Raw genomic sequence first — 16518 nt, forward strand, 5'->3', positions numbered from 1 at the left:
GATGAGAAAAGGATGCGTTTAAACACTGGGATTAAATAATATACCATTATTACACTTCTCATGATGTATGAACGACTATTTATTTCGCGTTCCACGAGTGCCTCGTTTATGGATTTCTCACCAGTCTGTTTTTTTTCTAAATGATGTTTCCATGGGGAATAACGCTGAATTCTAGCGGATCGAGGATGACAAAGAGAATGGGATACAGAGACTGGAGATGGCTGGCGCTTTGGTGGCATTATGTGTTCTTTCTCTTGTGGAGTACAGTAAACGGACAGACTCGCTACAGTATCCCAGAAGAGCTGGAAAGAGGCTCCTTGGTTGGAAATCTTGCTAAAGATTTGGGTTTAGGACTGTCAGATATTTTTAACCGTAATCTACGTGTCGCCTCTGAGGCTGGTGAGCAGTATTTCAGCGTGGATGCGGGGAAGGGTGAGCTTTTAGTGAATGACAGAATAGACAGAGAGGCATTGTGTGGACAAAGCGCCAGCTGTGTGTTACCTCTGCAGGTTGTTATAGAAAATCCGCTACAGTTACACCGGATCGAAGTGGAAATTAGAGACGTAAATGACAATGCCCCTAGTTTTCTCAAAAGTGATCACATAATTGAAATAGCCGAATCCACAGCTGTAGGTGTTCGTTTTCCCTTAGAGATGGCAGTGGATCCCGACGTAGGGAGCAATGGATTAAAAACATACACACTAAGTAAAGATGAGTGCTTCAGTCTAAAAGTTAAAGAAATTGAAAATGGAGGGAAAATACCCGAATTAGTATTGAATAACTCTTTAGATCGCGAGAAAAAATCCACTCACAATTTATTTCTTACTGCCATAGACGGAGGTAATCCTGTCAAGACCGGAACTTCCAAAATAATTATAACTGTGCTTGACTTCAATGACAATGTGCCATTATTCGAAAACAGTTTTTATAAAATCGCTGTTGAAGAAAACATTGCAAATGGTTCTTTTGTTATTACAACAAAAGCAACAGACATAGATGAGGGTCCGAATGGAGACATTGAGTACTCGCTTGGTGTACACACACCGCCATCAGTGGTCTCGTTGTTTTATATTGATGCTGTAAGCGGGGATATATATCTTAAACAGCAATTAGACCACGAAACTCAGACATCATATCGTATAGATATTAGTGCAACAGATAAAGGCTTCCCTAAAATGGAGGGTCGCTGTACTGTCCAGGTGGATGTATTAGACGTAAATGATAACGCACCAGAAATTGTACTCACTTCAAAATCAACTTCTGTGCCCGAAGACTCTCGCAGCGGCACTGTGGTGGCTTTGCTCAGCGTTCGTGACCTCGATTCCGGTGATAATGGCAAAGTCACGTTACAACTTCCCAAAACGTCTCCATTCACTCTGAAACCTTCGTTTTCTAATAATTACGCACTGGTTACCAACGGTCCTTTAGACCGAGAGAGATGTTCAGAGTATAATATAGAAATCAAAGCCACTGATTCAGGCTCTCCTCCTCTGTCCAGTAAGAAAATCATACCTGTCACTATCACTGACGTTAATGACAATGCTCCTGTATTCACTCAGAAAACCTATAATGTGTATTTAAAAGAGAATGGAGTACCAGGCTCTATCCTGTACTCAGTATCAGCATCTGACATGGATTTCGGTGAAAACGCAAAGGTCTCTTACTCTATACTGGACTCTAAAGTGCAGGACGTTTCTGTCTCATCGTATGTTTACATTAACTCAGATAACGGCAGCATCTACAGCATGCACTCGTTTGACTATGAGAAACTGAAGGTGTTTCAGATTCAGGTCCAGGCAAAGGATCAGGGCTCTCCATCTCTCAGCAGCAACGCCACTGTCCATGTTTTTATCCTGGACCAGAACGACAATGCCCCCGCTGTTATTTACCCCTCCTCCGCTGCCATGGGCTCCCTCTCTCATCAGAGGATGCCTCGCTCCGCGAAAGCGGGTCACCTGGTTACCAAGGTGACGGCCGTGGACGCTGACTCGGGCCATAACGCCTGGATCTCCTACAGACTGGCGGAGGCCACAGACGCCTCTCTCTTCACTGTCAATCTGTACACAGGGGAGGTGAGGACTAAACGCGCTGTGTCCGAGCAGGACGACTCCTCTCAGAGGCTGCTTATAGAGATCAAGGACGACGGGGAACCGATCCAGTCCTCCACAGTCACGGTGTCCATCATACTGGAGGACGGCCTCCATGAGCCCATCTCAGACCTCCGACATAAAGCGGCCGAGCCCAGCAAGAAAACTGGGAGAATCACCCTTTATTTGATTCTCTCTCTGGCCTCGGTGTCCGTGCTGTCTCTGGTCACTTTCCTCATCTTAGCGGTTAAATGCATCAGGAACAGCAGGAGCAGCAGTACGTGCTGCATGAGACGGACTGACTCTGATGATTACAAGAACCCCAACAGAAACCTGCAAATTCAGCTCAACACTGATGGACCTATAAAATACGTGGAGGTCCTGGGAGGAGACATGCTGTCTCAGAGTCAGTCCTTCAGGTCCTGTATGTCTCCGATGTCAGAGTACAGCGATTTTACTCTGATTAAACCCAGCAGCACCACAGACTTTAAGGAGGTGATCAGTGTTCTGGATGCTTCTTTGCCCGACAGCACCTGGACCTTTGAGAGCCAGCAGGTGAGCATAGAATACTAAAAGAAGTGATAAGTAAAAATTTGAAAGATCACTGATTGTGCCGCAGCAGAATTAAAAAAAAAAAGAGTCATGTTTTACTTACAAGTTTTGAATGAGTAAATAGCTTCTTGTAAACTTATAGACTGTACTAAGTAGTGTAGAAAACCAACGGTGATTTTTTTTTCAGTCTACTGGCAACATTAGATGTTGGCTTTGAGTTCTTTTGAGCAGAATATAGATAATAAAGCCGCATGCGGGCAGACAACAATTTATTTTAAGGTTTGCATATTTAAATGACACACTGGGTTTTATTTCCATCTAATATTCGTGATTAGATTAAAGTCTTTCAGTAAACCCTCTACAGTGCACAAAGGCTCTTCCAAATTGTTCAGCACCGCGAAGGTGGACAGCGACGCTTATTGGAATGCATGCTCTGTTTGAAACACATACATTTTACACGTGGCACATGCAGACATGCAGTTAAATGGGATGCCCATTATTTACACATCTTCCACTAAATTTCGTTGACTGGATTAATTAATAATGGAATAGCGAAATAAAAAATATTTAGTATATTAAGTGATTTATTAGTTAGTGGGATAATATGCTTTGCATTGCGTGAAGTCCAGTAATTCGTGATTACTGCCTGTGATCAAAGTGAATCCGGAGAGAGAAAATAGATGCTGTGCCTTTAAGAATGTCGATTGGTTTCCTTCTTATTGGATGGCAGAGATGGCTGATGCGCACCAATAGGATTCAGAACTGTACAAAGCAATCTAGTCCCTGCCCCCATTCATCCTCGGTACTCGAACACTTACAATGAAGAGGGGCAGAGGACCGAAGGAGCAATGCGCTCATATTTTATAATGTTACGGTTTTATATGTGTCCTCAATAATATGTGGGAATGGTTCTATGGGAATCATACCTGCGATGATGGATTTCAGAATTTTTCAGTGCATTATGTCAATTGGAATTAATCTTTTATAACGGACCAAGGATGACAAAGAGAAAGGGATGTCGAGACTGGAGATGGCTGGTGCTTTGGTGGCATCATTTCTTTCTCTTGTGGAGTACAATAGACGGACAAACTCGTTACAGCATTCCAGAAGAACTAAAACAGGGCTCTGTGGTAGGAAATCTTGCCAAAGATTTGGGCTTGGGATTATCTGAAATTTTTGACCGTAAACTGCGTGTTGCCTCCGATGCCGGTAAGCAGTATTTCAGCATGGATGCGGGGAAGGGCGAGCTGGTGGTGAATGACAGAATAGACAGAGAGGCTTTGTGTGGACAAAGCGCCAGCTGTGTGTTACCTCTGCAAGTAGTTGTTGAAAATCCTTTACAGTCTCATCGAATTGAGGTGGAAATAAGAGACATAAATGACAATGCTCCTAGTTTTCTTACCCAAGAAATTAATCTTAAAATACCAGAGTCAGTTGGTCCCGGCAGACGTTTTCCTTTAGAAAATGCAGAGGACCCCGATGTTGGGAGCAATTCTTTGAAAACGTATACTTTAAGCAAAAACGATCATTTTTCATTGAAATTCAAGGACACAAAGAGTGGTAAAGCTGTCCCAGAATTAGTGTTAGAGAAACCCTTAGACCGCGAGAAAAATGCTTTCCATCAGCTGCTGTTGACAGCTTTAGATGGAGGAACCCCAGTCACATCGGGAACATGTAAAATCACAATTACTGTACTTGATAATAATGATAACTTTCCAGTGTTTAGTGAAAACGAGTACAAGGTTGTTCTAAAGGAGAATATCACCACCGGGACGTTTCTAGTTAAACTTACAGCAACAGACGCCGACGATGGGCTTAATGGTGAAGTTAGATATTCTTTCGGGTCCCGCACTCCTGACTCGGTGTTATCAACATTTGCAATCAATGTGGAAACAGGAGAAATTATATTAAAGGGCCCATTAGATTATGAAAGTAATAAATATTACCTTATTGATATAACTGCTAAAGACAGAGGGGTTCCCGAAATGGAGGGTCACAGTCGTGTGCAGCTGGACATAGAGGATATAAACGATAACGCTCCGGAGATTGTGCTAACTTCGGGTCCTAGTCCTGTACCCGAGGACGCACGGAGTGGCACAGTCGTGGCACTGATCAGTGCAAGAGACCTGGACTCCGGTGAAAATGGCAAAGTGACCTTACATCTTTCCAAAAGTTCCCCGTTCGCTCTGAAACCTTCGTTTTCTAATAATTATGAATTGATTACAAGCGGTTCTTTAGACCGAGAGAGATCCTCAGAGTATGATATAGAAATCAAAGCCACTGATTCAGGCTCTCCCCCTCTGTCCAGTAAGAAAATCATACCGGTCACTATCACTGATGTTAATGACAATGCTCCTGTATTCACTCAGAAGACCTATAATGTGTATTTAAAAGAGAATGGAGTACCAGGCTCTATCCTGTACTCAGTATCAGCATCTGACCTTGATTTTGGTGAAAACGCAAAGGTCTCTTACTCTATACTGGACTCTAAAGTGCAGGACGTTTCTGTCTCATCGTATGTTTACATTAACTCAGATAACGGCAGCATCTACAGCATGCACTCGTTTGACTATGAGAAACTGAAGGTGTTTCAGATTCAGGTCCAGGCAAAGGATCAGGGCTCTCCGTCTCTCAGCAGCAACGCCACTGTCCATGTTTTTATCCTGGACCAGAACGACAATGCCCCCGCTGTTATTTACCCCTCCTCCGCTGCCATGGGCTCCCTCTCTCATCAGAGGATGCCTCGCTCCGCGAAAGCGGGTCACCTGGTTACCAAGGTGACAGCCGTGGACGCTGACTCGGGCCATAACGCCTGGATCTCCTACAGACTGGCGGAGGCCACAGACGCCTCTCTCTTCACTGTCAATCTGTACACAGGGGAGGTGAGGACTAAACGCGCTGTGTCCGAGCAGGACGACTCCTCTCAGAGGTTGCTTATAGAGATCAAGGACGACGGGGAACCGATCCAGTCCTCCACAGTCACGGTTTCTATCATACTGGAGGACGGCCTACATGAGCCCATCTCAGATCTCCGACATAAAGCGGCCGAGCCCAGCAAGAAAACTGGGAGAATCACCCTTTATTTGATTCTCTCTCTGGCCTCGGTGTCCGTGCTGTCTCTGGTCACTTTCCTCATCTTAGCGGTTAAATGCATCAGGAACAGCAGGAGCAGCAGTACGTGCTGCATGAGACGGACCGACTCTGATGATTACAAGAACCCCAACAGAAACCTGCAGATTCAGCTCAACACTGATGGACCTATAAAATACGTGGAGGTCCTGGGAGGAGACATGCTGTCTCAGAGTCAGTCCTTCAGGTCCTGTATGTCTCCGATGTCAGAGTACAGCGATTTTACTCTGATTAAACCCAGCAGCACCACAGACTTTAAGGAGGTGATCAGTGTTCTGGATGCTTCTTTACCTGACAGCACCTGGACCTTTGAGAGCCAGCAGGTGAGCAGAAAACAGCAGATATTCAGTGAAATGTGTTAGGTCACTGTTGAATATATAATTTAAATTGTGAACTATATTTATCGACTTGTTGCAGGACAATATTGCGATAAGCTGTTGTTATTATTTATATTATTAGTAGGAGTATTAATAGTAATAGTAGTAGCTTTACATCTATGATTTTATTTCAACACGAGTCAAAACGATGACCCACAATCGTTTATTCTGAGACACACAGTTAACATAACATACTGTGATGTTTTATTTTTATTTAATACTCATCGTTTCGTGGTATAAAAGCTCTAAGTGGCATGCTTGTGTTCGTGTGCTTTACACATCTCACCTGCATGCTTTGTATGTAGAGAATGGGCAGATTAATTTCGCTTTGTTTTATTTCTTTGTTGGAAATTGTTCTCTGTAAATGTCCGTTTTCTTTAAATGAATGGATGGAAGAATTCTGTGAAAATATAAATAACATAATGAGCCTCAAAATCAATTTTAAATCCAGAGAGATGACGTTGGATTAACAGGTCACACGACCAGCAGTGCATATTGGTGTACGGATTTAATCTCAGTGTTGTTGCTGTGTCTTTAACGGCACTGCTCAGCTGTCTTCCTATTGGATGTTACTGTGAGACGCTCTGCTCCAATAGTATACAGAACTGTACAAAGAGATCTACCTCCTCCCCCTACAGCCTCAGCATCGTAAACGTTAACAATGCAACGAGCTGGAGGACGGTGTGATGCGCTCGTATTTCGAATGTTGAGAAAAAACAGAAAATTAAGCGTCAGACATGAAAAACATTGGGTGTTATATTTTTACGGATATAACTAACACTCACTGGAACTGGATATTCACTTTGCTTTACTTGATGGGAAATAACATGTTGTAACGGATCGGGGATGACAAAGAGAATGAGATACCGAGACTGGAGATGGCTGGCTCTTTGGTGGCATCATTTCTTTCTCTTGTGGAGTATAATAGACGGACAGACTCGTTACAGTATCCCCGAAGAACTAAAACAGGGCTCTGTGGTAGGAAATCTTGCCAAAGATCTGGGTTTGGCGTTATCTGACATTTTTGACCGCAGGCTGCGTGTCGCCTCTCAGGCTGGAGAGCAGTATTTCAGTGTGGATGCGGGGAAGGGCGAGCTTGTGGTGAATGACAGAATAGACAGAGAGGCTTTATGTGGACAAAGCGCCAGCTGTGTGTTACCTTTACAGATAGTTCTTGAAAAGCCTTTAAATTTACATCGAATTGAGGTCGAAATAAAAGATATGAATGATAATTCTCCAAGCTTCCAGACAAAGGAGCTGTCTTTGAAAATTGCGGAGTCGGCAGCAGTGGGAACTCGATTTGTTTTGGAAAGCGCAGAGGATGCAGACGTTGGGAGTAATTCAGTAAAATCCTACACGTTGACTAAAAACGAGTGTTTTACATTGAAAATGAAGGAAGTTGAAGATGGCAAAGCAGTGCCCGAGTTAGTATTAGAGAAACCTCTTGATCGAGAGAAGAAGGCCATTCATCAGCTACTGCTGACTGCATTAGATGGGGGTAACCCAGTATTGTCTGGTACCTCACAAATAACAATCACAGTGCTAGACGTCAATGACAATTTTCCAATGTTTGAAAAAAACACGTATAAAGTTTCTTTACAGGAAAATACTGCACAAAATACATTTGTAGTTAAAATTGCGGCGACGGATGCTGACGAGGGGCCAAACGGAGAAGTTGAATTCTCTTTTGGTTCGCGGACTCCAGATTCCGTGTTGTCGGTATTTGAAATCAACCCACTAACTGGAGAAATACATTTGAAAGGAGACCTAGATTATGAAAAAGCATCGTCCTATAAAATTGAAATTACGGCAAGAGATAAGGGTGTTCCTGAAATGGAAAGTCACTGTCGTCTACAGATAGATATTGTGGATGTAAATGACAACACTCCAGAAATTGTTCTCACCTCTGAACCGCAGCCAGTTCGCGAAGATGCAGCTAGTGGGACAGTTGTGGCTTTGCTCAATGCACGTGATGCTGACTCCGGTAATAATAGTAAAGTAACACTGAGAGTACCTAAAGGCTCTCCTTTCACTCTGAAACCATCATTTTCTAATAATTACGCGCTGGTTACAAGCGGTCCTTTAGACCGAGAGAGTTTCCCAGAGTATAATGTAGAAATCACAGCCACTGATTCAGGCTCTCCTCCCTTGACCAGTAAAAATATTATACCTGTTATTATCACTGATGTTAATGATAACCCTCCTGTATTCACTCAACGAAATTATAATGTGTATTTAAAAGAGAATGGAGTGCCAGGCTCTATCCTGTTCTCAGTATCAGCATCTGACCTGGATTTTGGTGAAAACGCAAAGGTCTCTTACTCTATACTGGACTCTAAAGTGCAGGACGTTTCTGTCTCATCGTATGTTTACATTAACTCAGATAACGGCAGCATCTACAGCATGCACTCGTTCGACTATGAGAAACTGAAGGTGTTTCAGATTCAGGTCCAGGCAAAGGATCAGGGCTCTCCGTCTCTCAGCAGCAACACCACTGTCCATGTTTTTATCCTGGACCAGAACGACAATGCCCCCGCTGTTATTTACCCCTCCTCCGCTGCCATGGGCTCCCTCTCTCATCAGAGGATGCCTCGCTCCGCGAAAGCGGGTCACCTGGTTACCAAGGTGACAGCCGTGGACGCTGACTCGGGCCATAACGCCTGGATCTCCTACAGACTGGCGGAGGCCACAGACGCCTCTCTCTTCACCGTCAATCTGTACACAGGGGAGGTGAGGACTAAACGCGCTGTGTCCGAGCAGGACGACTCCTCTCAGAGGCTGCTTATAGAGATCAAGGACGACGGGGAACCGATCCAGTCCTCCACAGTCACGGTGTCCATCATACTGGAGGACGGCCTCCATGAGCCCATCTCAGACCTCCGACATAAAGCGGCCGAGCCCAGCAAGAAAACTGGGAGAATCACCCTTTATTTGATTCTCTCTCTGGCCTCGGTGTCCGTGCTGTCTCTGGTCACTTTCCTCATCTTAGCGGTTAAATGCATCAGGAACAGCAGGAGCAGCAGCACGTGCTGCATGAGACGGACTGACTCTGATAATTACAAGAATCCAAACAGAAACCTGCAAATTCAGCTCAACACTGATGGACCTATAAAGTACGTGGAGGTCCTGGGAGGAGACATGCTGTCTCAGAGTCAGTCCTTCAGGTCCTGTATGTCTCCAATGTCAGAGTACAGCGATTTCACTCTGATTAAACCCAGCAGCACCACAGACTTTAAGGAGGTGATTAGTGTCCTGGATGCGTCTTTACCCGACAGCACCTGGACCTTTGAGAGCCAGCAGGTGAGAAGAAAGCAATCGTTCTTTTTACCCGTTTTGTGCTTTACTGGCTAGTTTAATTTTACGCACAAGTTATCCGTCGGTTTGTTTAATGTTTTTATGTGTATCAGTACCTATAGTTTGGCTTTTTGGCAACATATTTATACTGGTATACCAAAAAAATTTAATTTCATTATTAAATAGTGCAAATATGTTTGTTTGTTTTTCTTTGTTTTGTTTTTCAAATTTCCTTAAGCAACACACCATCATCATCACTTGCTCTGCTTAAATACTTTAAGCCAGCGAATTCAGATCTTATTCCTGCCTAATATTTGTTTGTGATGTCAAGTTTAAATAAAAAACAGAAAGCGTTTGAGACTGAGTGTTTGTAAACAAACCATTTACTGGGATTAGACTGCGTTTGTATATTGCTCTTCCTACAGTTGTTGGAATGACATTTCAGGACCACAGAAGCGGACAGCGACGCTTTAAATTTTTTTACAAAGGAGCCAAACGTCTTTCATTTACTGCAAGCATTTTCACCCAAATCATAAAACACAAAGAGTTTTAATAAGAAGACAACTTTAATATTGTAGTTGTCAAAGCTTATTTACTCGCATGAAGATTAATGATAACATGGATATTCTACCATCCCGTTATTCCTTTCACAAACTGTTACTTATTTATATAGAATTTTTCCCCAAATGTGGCTGTGTCTTTAAAAGCACTCCTCACCTCCCTTCTTACTGGGTAGCATAGATGAATTGTGTGCACCAATGAATCGTGCAAACATACAAAGGGATCTAGTCCCTCCCCCATGCACACACAGCACCCGAAACAGTTATATTGCAATGAGCTGGGTGAGGAGAAGCGATGCTCTTAACAGATTTAAATCAATTTTGTTCTTCTGTGAGGAGATTTCGGATATTTACCTTGGATTAAAATGTTATAGCCATGGATGTTAAATTTCGGTTTTTTGTTTACTTCTCTGGGAAATAATTATATCGGATCCGGGATGACAAAGACAATAGGATACCGAGACTGGAGATGGCAGGTGCTTTGGTGGCATCTTTTCTTTCTTTTGTGGAGTACAATAGACGGACAAACTCGTTACAACATCCCAGAGGAGCTAAAACGGGGATCTGTGGTAGGAAATCTTGCCAAAGATCTGGGTTTGGGACTGTCTGAGATTTTTGACCGTAAGCTGCGCGTTGCTTCTGAGGCTGGTGAGCAGTATTTCAGCGTGGATGCGGAGAAGGGCGAGCTGGTGGTGAATGACAGAATAGACAGAGAGGCTTTATGCGGACAAAGCGCCATCTGTGTGTTGACGTTGCAAGTGGTCATTGATAAACCTTTACAGTTGTACCGAGTGGAGGTGGAAATACAAGATATCAATGATAATTGCCCTACATTCCCATCTCCAGAAACAACATTGCAGATAGCAGAGTCGACAGCGGCAGGGGCACGTTTTCCTTTGGAAACTGCGCAAGATCTTGATGTCGGAGTGAATTCAGTGAGATCGTATAGTTTAAATAAAGACGATTATTTTACTTTAAAGCTTAAAGATGTCTCCGGTGGAAGGAAGGTGCCAGAGTTAGTCCTCTCTAAATCCCTCGACAGAGAAAAAAAGCCTACACATCACCTCCAACTAACAGCTATAGACGGAGGAAACCCGGTGAAATCTGGGATATCTCAGATAACAATAAATGTATTGGACAATAATGACAATTTCCCTGTTTTTGAGAAAAATGTTTACAAAGTCTCTGTAAGCGAAAATAGTGTGCAGGGTACACCCATTATTAAACTGATAGCAAAGGATATTGATGAGGGTCTCAATGGAGAAATTGAGTATTCATTTGGGGGGCACACACCAGACAGTATCTTCTCTTTGTTTGATATTGATTTATTAACCGGGGAAATTAGTCTGACAGAGAGTTTAGATTTCGAATCAAATGCTAATTATGAAATAGATGTTTCCGCTAGAGACAAAGGGACTCCGAGAATGGAGGGGCATTGCTCTCTCCATATTGAAGTATTAGATGTTAACGATAATGCTCCAAATATATTTCTGACCTCCCAACCTAACCCTGTGCCTGAGGATGCACCAAGTGGGACTGTAGTAGCGTTAATCAGTGCAAGAGACATGGATTCCGGTGACAATGGTAAAGTGACACTGCAGCTCCTTAAGGGCTCTCTTTTTAAACTGAAACCCTCTTTTTCTAATAATTATGCACTGGTTACTAGCGGTCCTTTAGACCGAGAGAGTTCCTCAGAGTGTAATATAGAAATAACAGCTACTGATTTAGGGTCCCCTCCTCTGTCGACAAAAAAGACTATTAATGTCACTATCACTGACGTTAATGACAATGCTCCTGTATTCACTCAGAAAACCTATAATGTGTATTTAAAAGAGAATGGAGTACCAGGCTCTATCCTGTACTCAGTATCAGCATCTGACCTGGATTTCGGTGAAAACGCAAAGGTCTCTTACTCTATACTGGACTCTAAAGTGCAGGACGTTTCTGTCTCATCGTATGTTTACATTAACTCAGATAACGGCAGCATCTACAGCATGCACTCGTTTGACTATGAGAAACTGAAGGTGTTTCAGATTCAGGTCCAGGCAAAGGATCAGGGCTCTCCGTCTCTCAGCAGCAACGCCACTGTCCATGTTTTTATCCTGGACCAGAACGACAATGCCCCCGCTGTTATTTACCCCTCCTCCGCTGCCATGGGCTCCCTCTCTCATCAGAGGATGCCTCGCTCCGCGAAAGCGGGTCACCTGGTTACCAAGGTGACGGCCGTGGACGCTGACTCGGGCCATAACGCCTGGATCTCCTACAGACTGGCGGAGGCCACAGACGCCTCTCTCTTCACCGTCAATCTGTACACAGGGGAGGTGAGGACTAAACGCGCTGTGTCCGAGCAGGACGACTCCTCTCAGAGGCTGCTTATAGAGATCAAGGACGACGGGGAACCGATCCAGTCCTCCACAGTCACGGTGTCCATCATACTGGAGGACAGCCTACATGAGCCCATCTCAGACCTCCGACATAAAGCGGCCGAGCCCAGCAAGAAAACTGGGAGAATCACCCTTTATTTGATTCTCTCTCTGGCCTCGGTGTCCGTGCTGTCTCTGGTCACTTTCCTCATCTTAGCGGTTAAATGCATCAGGAACAGCAGGAGCAGCAGCACGTGCTGCATGAGACGGACCGACTCTGATGATTACAAGAACCCCAACAGAAACCTGCAAATTCAGCTCAACACTGATGGACCTATAAAATACGTGGAGGTCCTGGGAGGAGACATGCTGTCTCAGAGTCAGTCCTTCAGGTCCTGTATGTCTCCAATGTCAGAGTACAGCGATTTTACTCTGATTAAACCCAGCAGCACCACAGACTTTAAGGAGGTGATTAGTGTCCTGGATGCTTCTTTGCCCGACAGCACCTGGACCTTTGAGAGCCAGCAGGTGAGGCGAAAATTGAAGAAATAACCTGCATACACTTTTCATTATTGCTGTCATACATTTCCAAAATAATCTTTTAAAAAATACATCATTTTAAATGAAAATTTAACATCAAATTGGTTTCAAGTGACAGCAGTAATTTATTCTTCGTGTGTTTTGACTCTAGTATGATTAGGGGAGAATAAATTGATACTATTGAACTGTTTTGCCTGCGCCTGATATATTTTAAATGACACCGAAGTGCAACTTTGAAAACAAATCTTTTTTGTGGCTTAAAATAAGCTATTTAAAATATTGTTCAGAATAAGATTGTCGGAATTGCATCTAAAAATCTTATGAACTTCTTTTTTTTACCAAAGCATGAGCTCGAAGTGATTTTTTCGTATTCAAAATGTATCTTTTTTAAGCCTACCGACAACATATTTTATTGTTGTTGTTTTTTCTATAACACCAGAGATGTACAATTTGTGAGCTGATATTAAGCTGAACAGACAATGCATCTTTTATGTGGTCTTAATTCATTGCAGTAATCACTAGAAAACCTTTTGCCCTTTTAAATTAATATTCTTATTTATATTTATTTTTTATTTATATTTAATTTTCGAGAGAAAATTATCACACAGACCGGACTTGAACCTTCATTTGTACAGCTTCGCTTCTGGCAGTGTGTACTGGTTTCATGAATAGGCTTAGCTCTCTGTGATTGGATATTTAAACTGGATGCTGTGAACCAATAGCATACAGAACTGTACAAAGAGATCTACTCTATCCCCCATTCACTCGCATCACAGTAACCCTCACTGTGCTCGGAGGTGGAGAGGACATGCGCTTATCCAATGGCGTCCGGAATATATATTTTATTACAAATAGCTTAAGGATTTTTCTATACAGTATCCATTCTGGTGATGGCTTTATATGCTGGGCTCTGTCGATGAATATTTGGATGGGAAATAATATATTCTAACGGACCAAGGATGACAAAGAGAATAGGATACCGAGACTGGAGATGGCAGGCGTTTTGGTGGCATCATTTCTTTCTCTTGTGGAGTACAATAGACGCACAGACTCGTTACAGCATACCAGAAGAACTAAAACAGGGCTCTGTGGTAGGAAATCTTGCCAAAGATCTGGGTTTGGCATTATCTGAAATTTATTATCGTAATCTGCGTGTAGCTTCTGAGACTGGTAAGCAGTATTTCAGCGTGGATGCGGGGAAGGGCGAGCTGGTGGTGAATGACAGAATAGACAGAGAGGTTTTATGTGGACAAAGCGCCCGCTGTGTGTTACCTTTACAAATTGTAACAGAGAATCCCTTGCAGCTGCATCGTATAGAAATTGAAGTAAGGGACATAAATGACAATTCTCCGGTTTTTATAACAGAGGAGAAATATTTAAAGATAGCAGAATCTACTGCCACAGGCATTCGCTTCCCTTTAGACATCGCGCAGGATCAGGACGTTGGAAGTAATTCCGTTAAATCGTACACATTAAGTAAAAACGAGTGTTTTAGTTTGAAACTGAAAGAGTTGTCTGGCGACCGACAGGTTCCGGAGCTGGTCCTAGAGAAACCGCTTGACAGAGAGAAGCAAAGTGTACATCAGCTATTACTGACAGCGTTAGATGGAGGTAATCCTGTAAAAACTGGAACGACAAAAATCGTAGTTACTGTACTTGACATCAACGACAATGTTCCTGTTTTTAAAAAAGCTTTGTATAATGTATCAGTACATGAAAATATTGTTTCTGGTTCTGTACTCGTTAAAGTCGAAGCAGCAGACGCAGACGAGGGCGTTAATGGAGCGATTCAATACGCATTTGCTGAACACACATCAGAATCACTGTTATCTGTTTTTCAATTGAATCCAGACACAGGTGAAATTTCTTTGATAGGGCCTTTAGATTATGAAAGCAATGCAGTGCATGAACTACGTATTACTGCAAAAGACAAAGGTGTCCCTGAGATGGAAGGTCACTGCCGCGTGCAAATAGTTGTCATAGACATGAATGATAATGCTCCAGAAATAGTGTTGACTTCAAAACCAAACCCAGTACGCGAGGATGCACCAAAAGGCACTGTTGTAGCATTAATCAGTGCACGAGACCTCGACTCTGGTAATAATGGAAAAGTTTCATTAGAATTAAAAAGTGGGCCTCCATTCACTTTGAAACCTTCATTTTCTGACAACTACGCTCTCATTACAAGTGGTGTTTTAGACAGAGAACGTTTTTCAGAATATAATATTGAAATTACAGCCACTGATTCAGGCTCACCTCCCTTGACCAGTAAGAAATCTGTACTTGTCACTATCACTGATGTGAATGACAACCCTCCTGTGTTCTCACAGCCCTCTTATAATGTGTATTTAAAAGAGAATGGAGTGCCAGGCTCTATCCTGTACTCAATATCAGCATCTGACCTGGATTTCGGTGAAAACGCAAAGGTCTCTTACTCTATACTGGACTCTAAAGTGCAGGACGTTTCTGTCTCATCGTATGTTTACATTAACTCAGATAACGGCAGCATCTACAGCATGCACTCGTTTGACTATGAGAAACTGAAGGTGTTTCAGATTCAGGTCCAGGCAAAGGATCAGGGCTCTCCGTCTCTCAGCAGCAACGCCACTGTCCATGTTTTTATCCTGGACCAGAACGACAATGCCCCCGCTGTTATTTACCCCTCCTCCGCTGCCATGGGCTTCCTCTCTCATCAGAGGATGCCTCGCTCCGCGAAAGCGGGTCACCTGGTTACCAAGGTGACAGCCGTGGACGCTGACTCGGGCCATAACGCCTGGATCTCCTACAGACTGGCGGAGGCCACAGACGCCTCTCTCTTCACTGTCAATCTGTACACAGGGGAGGTGAGGACTAAACGCGCTGTGTCCGAGCAGGACGACTCCTCTCAGAGGCTGCTTATAGAGATCAAGGACGACGGGGAACCGATCCAGTCCTCCACAGTCACGGTGTCCATCATACTGGAGGACGGCCTCCATGAGCCCATCTCAGACCTCCGACATAAAGCGGCCGAGCCCAGCAAGAAAACTGGGAGAATCACCCTTTATTTGATTCTCTCTCTGGCCTCGGTGTCCGTGCTGTCTCTGGTCACTTTCCTCATCTTAGCGGTTAAATGCATCAGGAACAGCAGTAGCAGCAGTACGTGCTGCATGAGACGGACCGACTCTGATAATTACAAGAACCCCAACAGAAACCTGCAGATTCAGCTCAACACTGATGGACCTATAAAATACGTGGAGGTCCTGGGAGGAGACATGCTGTCTCAGAGTCAGTCCTTCAGGTCCTGTATGTCTCCAATGTCAGAGTACAGCGATTTCACTCTGATTAAACCCAGCAGCACCACAGACTTTAAGGAGGTGATCAGTGTCCTGGATGCGTCTTTGCCCGACAGCACCTGGACCTTTGAGAGCCAGCAGGTGAGGACAAAAAAACAGTAGATCTAAGCTTTTAGATCATTATTATTCTTATCGTCGTTTTTAAGTCACTTTGAAAAATCAGCGGTGTTTATTAAATTCTTGAAATGTTGCTTTTTTTGCACAGTGCAGATATTCTTTTTCAGTATAGAATTTTTTCTATTAGCATTATTAAAATTGTGGTATTGAATCGGAATTTATTGCAA

General features: G+C 43.4%; 2 protein-coding genes and 3 pseudogenes across 46 annotated transcripts in view; all 5 read left to right on the top strand.

The window, feature by feature from the left end:
- LOC146677678 (protocadherin gamma-C5-like) overlaps window positions 1-16518 on the top strand; it is a 285476-nt gene that overhangs the window by 246211 nt on the left and 22747 nt on the right. Inside the window, exon 1 of one of the 45 annotated variants that reach the window (XM_085424799.1) lies at window positions 10284-12890. The exons of 43 other annotated variants lie outside the window; for them this stretch is intronic. In XM_085424799.1, the coding sequence (XP_085280925.1) occupies window positions 10380-12890 (2511 nt within the window). In that variant the 5' untranslated portion in view covers window positions 10284-10379. Of the gene's footprint in view, window positions 1-10283; window positions 12891-16518 lie in introns of those variants that run through there. One more of the 45 variants, XM_085424807.1, reaches the window with a different exon arrangement.
- On the top strand, window positions 3-3240 carry LOC146677710 (protocadherin gamma-C5 pseudogene; annotated as a pseudogene).
- LOC146677711 (protocadherin gamma-C5 pseudogene) lies at window positions 3403-6130 on the top strand (annotated as a pseudogene).
- LOC146677712 (protocadherin gamma-C5 pseudogene) lies at window positions 6742-9547 on the top strand (annotated as a pseudogene).
- LOC146677713 (protocadherin gamma-C5-like) lies at window positions 13604-16394 on the top strand. The gene has a single exon (XM_085425241.1). It carries the CDS (start codon window positions 13862-13864, stop codon window positions 16334-16336), a length of 2475 nt encoding a protein of 824 aa, XP_085281367.1. The 5' UTR covers window positions 13604-13861; the 3' UTR covers window positions 16337-16394.

This window comes from Rhamphochromis longiceps, linkage group LG2 (assembly GCF_057381845.1).
Source record: "Rhamphochromis longiceps isolate RC_006_pf linkage group LG2, R_longiceps_female_GT1.1, whole genome shotgun sequence".
Lineage (NCBI taxonomy): Eukaryota > Metazoa > Chordata > Actinopteri > Cichliformes > Cichlidae > Rhamphochromis > Rhamphochromis longiceps.

Bases quoted from the DNA above. Each gene is read 5' to 3' on its own strand.
- LOC146677713 (XM_085425241.1), top strand. From the start codon at position 13,862: ATGACAAAGAGAATAGGATACCGAGACTGGAGATGGCAGGCGTTTTGG.